Genomic DNA, 11,361 nt, shown 5'->3' with positions numbered 1-11,361 from the left:
GGGAGAGACGGAGGATGGGAGGGATTTCATCCTTCATGCAAATTTGGGTTCCAGAGGTTTGAATGTTATAAGCAGCCTCAATCCAAATCAATAAATGGCACGTCCCTTTCCTCTGTTGTTTTCCCCCACAATGCTTGATCTGCAAAAGGCCTTAAAGGCCCCAAATCTCTCTCAGAACATTCTCCAGTTTCTTCCAGACTTTTCTCCATGCTTGGGCACCTTTTCTGTCCTTTGCTACCCCCAGGAATTTCACCCATGTCGGACCCCTCACCTCTCATCTCTGCTTCTGCTTCCGTAAAGTCTTTAATTCCTGAGCCCCACAGAGTTTCTTCGTCACATTGTGAACCATTTCAGGCTTTATTATTGGGCCTTTTCATCAGGGATATAATTAAAAATTTAATCTGCACAGATATTAATTCCATGTCATCTTCCTGACAGTTGGCAAAAAAATAGGTTTTGCACACATTGTCAAGAAATACTGGGGGTGAATTTGGTCAAATGACTCCATCTTGGAGCTTCCTGGGGATGCAAAACACCTCCAGTCTTTCCATCAGAAATATGGGGAGAGGAAAAATGAGATGCATTCAGTCTGGTTCAGCTCACTGGGCAATGAAAAGAGTATGAAGAACTACTTGCAATACATCCATTTCAAGATCAGCAGGACACGTTATTTGGTACCATCCACTTGTATAATCTGAGTTAACCTTTAGACATTTCTGGACTACAACTCCCATCATCCCTGGCGTTTTGCCATGTTGTCCAGGGCTGATGGGAGTTGGTCCAACCATACCTGGAGGGCACCAAGTTACAGAACACTACTCCAAGTTGGAGAGGTGATGCACAAGGTGGAAAGCTTAACAGCAAACTCACCACACAGGGTTGAGCAACTGGGGTAATAAGTTGATTTGCTTATTATAGGTTTATCCAAACATTTCAATATATTTTTATATTTCTGTGCAGGCTTTCCTCTAATGAGCTCACCGTGGGAAACATAATTTGTGCCCCTCCTTTTGTCTTCACAACAACACTGTCACTGGGACCAGGACACCACCTGAATTTCACTCCTGAGCAGGGATTTGAACCTGGGTCTCTGTGGACATAGTTCAGCATTAAACTGTGATTCCAATACAATAGACACACACACTTCCACAGATGTGGAAGGCCCCACACAGAGTGGATGTCTGAAATCTAGAGTGGCACATAAAAGTTTATCCTCACAACAATCCAGTGAGGTGGGCTGGGCTGAAAAAAAGTAGACCCAGAGACCTGCATAGATCTGGGGGGGGGGAGAGGTCTTAGACCCCTTACTTTTTTGGGAGCAGGCTCTCAGCAGAGTCCCCATGTCTCCAGCAACCTATGAGCCAATCAGCAAGAAAGGAGAGTGTATTAGCCACTGAGAAGAGTCTTCTAACATGCTTCCTTGTTCTTTCCTGATAATTAGAGTGAATCAGAGTGAAAGGAGGTGAAGTCAGCCACTGAGACTCTTCTCAGGAGGCAACACTTTGCCCTTTCATGCTTTTCGGCTTCTAGCTGTGGGAGAAGGCATTAACATGCATCTCATTCTCAACCCAGCAGGAACAGGATGGGAGGGGGCATGGCTATCATGAATGGACCCTGCACTTCTGAATTTGCCACTACACTACTGTAGAGATGTGAAGGCCCATAACAAAAGTGGAAAATTTGGGAGGGAAAGCAGTTTTTTTCTCTCCCCCCCCCCCATGCTCTGACCCCGCTCCTTAGAGAGCTCTGTATTGCTGTCCTGGGCTCCTACTGGGAGAAAGGGCAGGATATAAATCTAATAATTAATTAATTGCGCTGAAGAAATGTCTGACTTGTTCCTGGCTACAAGAGACTCTACTATACAAATGTCAGTGACACATCCATAGCTCTACCCACTCTGGCATTTGACAGTAAATTGGCCCTTGGACTGCTGCTTGTGCGTAAATGTGGCCCTCGGGTTGAAAAATATTCCCTAACCACTACATTAGCCACAGGCTCTCATCCGAGACCACCTTACAGGGCTCTTGCGACCACTGCCCAGCTATTGTGCTTTGGACAGGGGGGACGCTGGCTGCCAGCACCCCCACAGATGGGCCAATCCTGCAAGAGAAGCTGAGATCCACCCCAAGGGGGCTTCGATGTTCCCCTCCAACACACTCCCAAGGGGATGTCTGGAGAAGCCTCTTCCTCTGGAGCCCAGCTGAGGAGGGGACATTTATTCATCCATTTCCTCCATCCTCTGCCTTGAAAGCTTCTAGAAGCCCATTCAGAGCCTGGTCAGTTTCAGATTCCTCTCTCCATCCCTCCATCTTTCTTGCCTGACAGGAGGGAAACTGACCAGCCCCTCTTCCAGTGGAGGAAATCCAAAAGGGGCTCTCCCTCCAGCTGTGGGGCAGAAAAGCAGCACAGCATTCTCCCCTCCCCTCCAATGTGCCCCCCAACAAGGCTGCATCAAGAGGTCCCCCTTTCCCCCCTGCCTGAGCTGCGTTCCATCCTTGGGGGGAATGGGCTGACCTGCAAAAGGGTTGGGGGGCAGCTTCAGTGGAAACAGTTTTGGCCACACTTTGCCTCTGGACTGCGTGGATCAGGCCCCCTCCACACACTTTCTATGGGTTCCCAGAGGGAAGGGGGGGCTTTTCCATCACCCCCTCCCCCTCCCAAAAAACAAATCTTCCTTCCCTCATCAGTCCCCTGTCAGGCCCAGGAATTGCAAAGGCAGCTCCCCTCCCCCAGCTGTGGCCCTCAAAACAACACAGGACATCAACCCCCAACATACAGCCGCCCCCCAAGTGCCCCTCTGCAAAGCTGCATCCCCTTGCCCGGGCTCTGGCTTCCAAGACGGCCTTGCAAAGCCAACCCCGCGGCACTTTGCAAATGGATTGCATGCACCAGGGACCGCCAGAGGAAAAGGAGGGAGTGGCCCCCCCTTCCCTCACCCCCCAACAAAAATACCAAATCCTCCACCCCCTTTGCACCTCTTTCTCCTCTGCACGAATTCTTTCTTTACCCGGAATACGAATTAAGACAGCCCCCCCACTTCCCCTTCAATATTCCCTCCCCCACCATGTGATTAAGACTTCCTGCCTCTCTAGGAACCAGAACTCCTTTCCTTTACCCATCGGAGGACTGAGTGGCAAGAGCTGCTTCTGCCCCCCCAACTGCCAACATTTTCCTCCCTCCCTTCTGTCCCAATATTGCACCTCATCTTCCTCTCTTGCCTCCTGCAGTAGCAGCAGCAAGATAGGTGTGTGTGTGTGTGTGTGTGTGTGCTGTGCGATATATATCATATACGCATTTGTGTGTAAAAGGTAATGTGTTCAAGATAACAGAGCTAAAGTGCCCCCATTCCCACAGTTGCTTCCAGTGCTGGTGTCTTCCCCACTAGTACACTCCCTCTTCCCAATGCTGACTTTCTCATCTCCTGCCTGGGCACCTTCTCCTCCTGCATCTCCCACCCTGCGGCACTTTCTGCCCTTGTCTCCGATGCAGGGAAATGTCCAACTTCAACCAATCTCAGAGGGTTGCCGCATCCTTATTCCTCCCCGTGTGGCATGGTTCCACCTCGCAGCAGTCACTGTTCAGGTTGCTGTTGCGATGGCCTCAAATCATCTCAATCTGAATGCAGGGGATTGAGAATTCTGGCGTCTCTCCCCTTGGTCCGCTCTCTGCCAGCTACCATATGACAAACTTTGCGGTCACTTGAGCTTCCAACAGTTTTTGCCAGCAGTTAGGTCTGACCAGGTGAACCAAGTGGCCGGAGATCCCAGCCAAGAATCTTTTCAGGTATAGGAATATCTCAGGTAATTAATGGACAATCAACAAATTTATTATTTGGGAGCTTATTGCTATAGGGCGGTCTAAAAATGTAATAAAATAAATAATAAATAAATAAATAAATTATTATTTATTTATTAATTCAATTTATATACCGCCCCATAGCCAAAGCTGTCTGGGCGGTTTACAACAGGTAAAAAACATCTGACATACAATTAAAACCTCATATTAAGCAGTTTAAAAATAAGTTAAAAATATCAAGAATTAAAACATAATTAAACACACACTAAAATGCATATTAAATACTACTAAAATGCTGAAAATGCCTGGGAGAAGAGGAAGATTTTTATCTGACGCCGAAAGGATAATAATGTTGGCGCCAGGCGTATCTCATCAGGAAGAATATTCCACAGGTACAAAGGAAATGTTTATCAGTGTCTATTTATTATTAATACATCTAATTTACTATACATTGTGGACATAACCATATATCAGAACATAGATCTTACACAGCGCATACAACGGGGATGTACACTAATGTGTTACATTTCAAAGGACAGCATAGGTCACATTGCATTTCCATCTGAAAAGGAGTGATCTCACCTTTGCTGCGTGTGGACCTTAACACTCAGAGCAGGTGGTTCTTTCTTCGACCAGTGTCACGGACAACTGGTAAAAATCCCTAAGGCTGTCTGTCTTTTATAGCTCTAGTTTGTATCTATCTAGACTTTGTCAGTTCATGTTCATATTACAACTATACTCCATCATTTGAACTCTCATCCTAACCCTACATCTTGATGCTGATGTTGTATTCTAATAAATTCTCCTGACTCACCCCTTTACAGCTTCAGCCATATATAGACATGATCATGGGCTGAACGCTCAGACTCCTTATAAAATGTTCATACTATGAGAAACATTTTATTTTGGAACTACTGTAAACAAAACTCAAAGGAAAAAAAAGATTCTTTAAGTGGCAGCTTGTCTTTTTACTCTCATTTTGGCTTGTATTGTTTGCACCACTTTTCCCCACATAATTTTATATAAATCAATTATAAAGAATTTGAGATGGCGGACTTCCGGGAAGGGTGACTTAGCCTGTGCCTGCTTTTGAGACGGGCTCCTGCCTCAAAAGAAGCTTATTCAGATATATCAGTCAGAATTTTTTTTTTTTTTGACTGATAAAACTTCTCCCGGGTAGGGAGAAACGAAGAGATTAACCTCAAAGCCTATTTTTGTTGGGACGACCAGATCTCATTAATTTATGGGACGAGGTCCAGCCGACGAAGGTGGGACGGATTTTCAACAAGCTCTATCTGATAAAGCGAACGTTCATCTTTTCTTCAAAGAGAGAACGCACTAACAGGCAAGCACCCTTCTTTCTATATTTTTCTTTTACTTGACTTAAATTGTTGCTGTTTAAAAGAGATTTGCCAGATTGATCGGTTTTTGACATCTCACCGGGGAGCCATAACTTCTCTCTGCTATTCACTAATTAATAGCTTATCTCTGTTTTTGTTGCAAAAAGCTGTCCTGGATTTGCATTCTAAAGATATACACAGAAGAGGGATTTCTATTCCTGATTTTTATTCTGAAGAATATTATATTGTCTGAGACTACTCTCTTTTTGGTTTATTTTATTTTGACGAATCTGTTTCCTGACGACGCCATTAATTGTTTCGATCCTGGGAACTGCATTTTGTTTACTTAAGCATGGAGAGATAAGGCTGGCTGTTCTGTTTATACTGTGATGTCACCAAGTTTGGAGTATTAACCCAATTGTTGCTGAAATAAGAAGTGGTTCTCTTATATTTTTCTTTTAAAATGGCAATTAAGAAAGTGGCTGAGAATCTGGAAGTAACTATGTTTCAGAAAATAATGGATGAGATTGAGATAACGAAACGAACCCTGCGACAGGGTTGTAAGGAGCTGAAAATTGAATTGAGCAAAATGATGCAGGAGTTTAAAGAAATAGGGGTCCCTGTGAGAGAGGAGACCCTGGAGACTGGAACAAACGTGGAACAGGAAAAAGACCTGCGACAGGGTTGTAAGGAGCTGAAAATTGAATTGAGCAAAATGACGCAGGAGCTTAAAGAAATAGGGGTCCCTGTGAGAGAGGAGACCCTGGAGACTGGAACAAACGTGGAACAGGAAAAAGATTTGGAGTTTATGGATTTTAGAAATAAAATCTACTGTTTGGAATTCAATGTTATCTCTGAAGAAATTAATGAAGATTCTAGAGATAAAGTTATCAATGGCATGGATAATCTTCTGGACTGGAATGATGTGATGGAGCCTAATATAGAGAAAACCTATGGAATTAACTGCAGCCATGTGACAATGGAAAAACTTTCAAGAGATGAGCCAGTGCATTTTGAAAAAAAGAACAGAGATATGATTTTACAGCAGTATTTCAGCAACTTATTCAGAATGGATGGCAAGAAAATATTTGGGATAGAGGTAATTCCCATCAGACTCTTACTATATGACTATGGCTATGACAGCAAGATTATTATGGAATACTGATAATGGAAGATTGGACACTGAAATTACTGGATTTAACAAGATTATCGAAGATGGAAGATGGAAGATGGAACTAATAGGGATAATAGAATAATGGCTACTGAAATTATTGAACCTAACAGATTCTGATGAGATGGATTGATTGAAATGTTTATTTTGACTATGGTTATGACAATAAGATTATTATAATTAGTAATGAGATGGATTAATCGATATGCTTATTTGGAAAAAAATTGATAGATATATTTCTTAAAGAATTGAAACCTCTCTTTGACTTTTTGTGGAAAGAATAAAGTAATGTTTATGAGATTTGATGATTAAGTAAGATAACTACTGGAGGAAAGTGATTTTATAATATGATTTAAGAGACAGGATTGTTATATATTATAGACTTATAACTGATTTGATCTGTGACAAATGGGAAGTCAATATTTTACTCTTTATTTATTTATTTTTTTTGTTTAACTATTTTTGATTTTGTTTTTTGTCTTTGAATGTTTTATGGTTTTGTCTTGTATGTTTTATGAAAATCTGAATAAAAATTATTGTAAAAAAAAAAAATAAAGAATTTGAGATGGCCAATTTCTATAAAAATTCAGGTGGCCTGTGACACAGTGAATTGCATCCGCTGTTCCTAACTTTACTAGGTTCTCCAGTGCCACCCCGAACAGGCATTTCAAGATGAGCTTCATGCCCAGTGGATGCATGTTCACAAGTGTCAGACTGAGCCTGTTTTGTCCACATAACTTTGTTCTGTTCACAGAGGGCAGGACGTTGTTGTTGTTGTTATGTGCTTTCAAGCCATCCTATGCAGATTTCAGTGATGGGCTGCATATATAACAGGTGAGATAATTTTTTAAGCATCCTGGCCCCAACCTGTATAGGGCTTTAATCTATGTAGCCTGCAAGATGAAGAATAAAGCTCCCATTGAAGTTCTTTCCATACTCCCTACATTTCAATTGTTTCTCCTGTGTATCCCGTGATGTAAGCCTACTGCTTTCATTGAATCTCTTTCCATACTCCGTGCATTAAAAAAGTTACTCCATAGTGTTTTTTCATGTGAAGTGTGCTCTGACTGAACCTCTTTCCACTCACTACATTTAAATGGTTTCTCCCGTGTGTGTTCTGTGATGTAAAACAAGTCTACTGCTTACACTGAAGCTTTTTCCACACTCCCTGCATTTAAACGGTTTCTCGCCTGTATGGGTTCTTTGATGCAAAGTACGGTGACCGCTCTGACTGAAACTCTTTCCACACTCCTTACATTTAAATGGCTTCTCCCCTGTGTGGGTTCTTTGATGTGAACTAAGCTTACTTCTCTGACTAAAGCCCTGTCCACACTCCATGCATTTAAATGGTTTCTCCCCTGTGTGTGTTCGGTGATGTAAAGTAGGGTGACTGCTTACACTGAAGCTCTTTCCGCACTCACTGCATTTAAATGGTTTCTCCCCTGTGTGTGTTCTTTCATGTAGTGTAAGGCTACCACTCTGACTGAAGCTCTTTCCACACTCTTTGCATTTAAATGGCTTCTCCCCTGTGTGGGTTCTTTGATGCGAAGTAAGGTCACTGCTCCGACTAAAGCTCTTTCCACACTCCCTGCATTTAAATGGCTTCTCCCCTGTGTGGGTTCTTCGATGTAAAGAAAGTTTACTGCTCTGACTGAAGCTCTTTCCACACTCCCAGCATTTAAATGGTTTCTCACCTGTGTGGGTTCTTTCATGTAAAGTAAGGCTACTGTTCAGACTGAAGCACTTTCCACACTGCTTGCATTTAAACGGCTTCTCCCCTGTGTGAGTTCTGTGATGTAATTTAAGGTTACTGCTGTCACTGAAGCTCTTTCCACACTCTCTGCATTTAAATGGTTTCTCCCCTGTGTGTGTTCTGTGATGTAAAGTAAGGTGACTGCTCTGACTGAAGCTCTTTCCACATTCCCTGCATTTAAATGGTTGCTCCCCTGTGTGGGTTCTTTCATGTAAAGTAAGGCTACTGTTCTGACTGAAACACTTTCCACACTCCCTGCATTTAAATGGTTTCTCCCCTGTGTGTGTTCTGTGATGTAAAGTAAGTTTACTGCTCTGATTGAATCTCTTTCCACATTCCCTGCATTTAAATGGTTTTTCTCCAGTGTGGGTTCTTTCATGTACTGTAAGGTACCGCTTGTGTCTAAAGCTCTTTCCACACTGCTTGCATTTAAATGGCTTCTCCCCTGTGTGAGTTCTCTGATGTAAAGTAAGTTTATTGCTTACACTGAAGCTCTTTCCACACTCCATGCATTGAAATGGTTTCTCCCCTGTGTGTGTTCGCTGATGTAAAGTAAGTTTATTGCTTACACTGAAGCTCTTTCCACATTGCCTGCATTTAAATGGTTGCTCCCCTGTGTGGGTTCTTTCATGTAATTTAAGTTGACCATTTCCACTGAAGCTCTTTCCACATTGCCTGCATTTAAATGGTTGCTCCCCTGTGTGCGTTCTGTGATGTAAAGTAAGGCTGTTTTTTACACTGAAGCTCTTTCCACACTCCCTGCATTTAAATGGTTTCTCCCCTGTGTGTGTTCTGTCATGCAATGTAAGGTACCACTTGTGGCTAAAGCTCTTTCCACACTGCTTGCATTTAAATGGTTTCTCTCCTGTGTGGGTTCTTTCATGTAATGTAAGTTGACCATTCTGAGGGAAGCTCTTTCCACACTCCTTGCATTTAAATGGCTTCTCCCCTGTGTGGGTTCTTTGATGTGAAGTAAGATTACTGCTCTGACTAAAGCTCTTTCCACACACCATGCATTTAAATGGTTTCTCTCCTGTGTGGGTTCTTTCATGTGAAACAAGATGATCGTTCCGAGTAAAGCTTTTTCCACATTCCCTGAATTTAAATGGTTTCTCCCCTGTGTGGGTTCTGTGATGTGAAGTAAGGCTATTTTTTACACTGAAGCTCTTTCCACATTCCATGCATTTAAATGGTTTTTCTCCGGTGTGTGTTCTTTGAGGAAAACTATGACAAGTAGAGGATTTCTTGCTCCCATTCTTTGGCTGCTTTCTTTCAGACGTTTTTGGTCCCCTGTGATTTCCAAATATCTCTTTTTGACTCTCAGTCTTGGCTATTACCAGTGGCACCATCTGTGGTTTTCTATAATTCTCATTCTGCCGGTCACCTGCTGAGGGGGAAGAGGGTTGAAAAAAACACATTGGAATTTCAAGGCAAAAACAAAGCATTTCATCACAGATGAAGCCCAATTATCTGCTTCTCCATTTTTGCATCTCCATAATTCTCCCCCTTTTATCTTTGCATGGCCCTCCCTCCCTATTCAATATCTATATAAACTCGCTGACAAAATGCCTGTTGGCAGTAAACTCTCACCCTCCTGTCTTTGCAAGGAGACACTTAACCTGTCTTCTATATGCCGACGACATTGCCCTGTTATCCCAAACGCAGGTGGGCTTACGTCGTCTCTTAAGAGAACTTGCCTCCTTTTGTGTGGATGAACTTTTGAGAATTAACTATGCGAAATGTAAGGTTTTAGTTTTTGCCAAAAGTAGACATAAACACCGCTGGCAAATTGACAACCATATTATTGACCAAGTCAACGCCTTCAGTTACCTTGGCATTGCATTCCACCCCTTAGGTTCTTGGAATGCGCATTTTGTCCAGTCTGCTACGACGGCACAGAAATCAGCCAGAGTTTAATGACCTTCTTTTATACAAAGGGCGGTCAGTACATTCCGGCAGCAGTCCAAGTATTCAACGCCAAGGTGCTTCCTCAACTTCTTTATGGGACCCAAATTTGTAGTGGAGGCAATTACGCATGGTTGGAGAGGGTACAATCTAAATTCATGAGGTCCGTTTTGGGTGCTCCGAGATGTGTCCCCAATGTGACCTTACGCTTGGAATTAGGTGCCCTTCTGATTGAGACCCACGCTTGGATATTAAAATTTAACTACTGGATGAAGCTGCTATTTTTACCCACGGGATTGCCCCCCTTAACTTTGGAAGATTCCTTCCAATCTCAATGGCATCGGGTAACGATTCACAAACTCGGAACTCTCGGTTTTTCGCTCCCAGCGATTGGTGCCCTAGGCCATACGACCGCTAAAACAACAATCATCCAACGCCTCAAAGATGTTGAGTATCAGAACAACATGAGCCTAGTTGCCGCTTATTCAGAATGCAGTATTAATGTAAATCCCTGTATCTTGGCCACTTACATTTCAAGTTTATCTACCCCAAAACTCAGGAGAGCTTTTACCCTGGCACGACTCAATGTTCTGCCCTCGGCACTATGGAGGGTAGATACAGGGGAGTCGATTGTTATGATCGAACTTGCCCCTGTGGAGCAGATGCGGTGGAGACAGTGAACCTTGTACTACTTTGCTGCCCGTTTTATTCAGATCTCCGCCTGAAGTTCATCTCCCCACTTTTATCTAATCTTCCTCTGAGCCCAGAAGCTATGATTTTACAATATTTAACGGCAGATTCAGAATCACGGATCACTCTGAGGTCGCCTCGTTCTGCACAGCTGCTATGGCTCGCAGAAGGGACCTAATGCGATGTCTATTAGATCAAGGTATTAGCTAGATTACTATGTGGACCCGGTTTTAGCTTTTTAGCTTTCTCACTGCACTGATACTGTATTCTATTCTATCTCCACTCTGTTATTCAGAGGATCCGTAATTATATTGCTGGTCTTGGACCGTAATAAAGATTTTACGTTATCTTTGCGTGGCCAGATGAAAGCAAGGTTACCTGAATATCCTACAGTCTCACACAGCAACATAAATTCCTTTCAGGTCCATATAACACTTGATGTCACTAAGCCCAGATTTGTCTGGGTTTCCTCCTACTGCCATACAACTGTGATATATATTTCTAAAATAATATGCAATGAAAAGTGGGGTGTGGGGGAAGAGAAGGGCAGCAAGTCTGCAGAACAGGACAAATTGGGCACAGCTCACTTCTCCTTGATTCTTAATAATTTGACTGCAGTCAAAAGAGCCGGTCAGACAGAAATATAGGAACAAATGAAGTTGTGATATACTGAATCAGACCCCTGGTCCCTCGAGCTCAGTACTGTC

At 43.0% G+C, this 11,361-nt stretch overlaps 1 protein-coding gene across 1 annotated transcript; it reads right to left on the bottom strand.

The window, feature by feature from the left end:
• Positions 1-6,674: 6,674 nt before the first annotated feature.
• On the bottom strand, positions 6,675-9,449 carry LOC133381691 (oocyte zinc finger protein XlCOF6-like). Its single transcript, XM_061621088.1, has one exon. It carries the CDS (start codon positions 9,406-9,408, stop codon positions 7,399-7,401), a length of 2,010 nt encoding a protein of 669 aa, XP_061477072.1. The 5' UTR covers positions 9,409-9,449; the 3' UTR covers positions 6,675-7,398.
• Between the last annotated feature and the right edge of the window lie 1,912 nt (positions 9,450-11,361).

Source organism: Rhineura floridana, chromosome 3 (assembly GCF_030035675.1).
Source record: "Rhineura floridana isolate rRhiFlo1 chromosome 3, rRhiFlo1.hap2, whole genome shotgun sequence".
NCBI lineage: Eukaryota > Metazoa > Chordata > Lepidosauria > Squamata > Rhineuridae > Rhineura > Rhineura floridana.
Note: the sequence above shows the minus strand (reverse complement) of the source record. Positions and strands in the feature narration are given on the sequence as shown.

Bases quoted from the DNA above. Each gene is read 5' to 3' on its own strand.
- LOC133381691 (XM_061621088.1), bottom strand. From the start codon at position 9,408: ATGGTGCCACTGGTAATAGCCAAGACTGAGAGTCAAAAAGAGATATTT.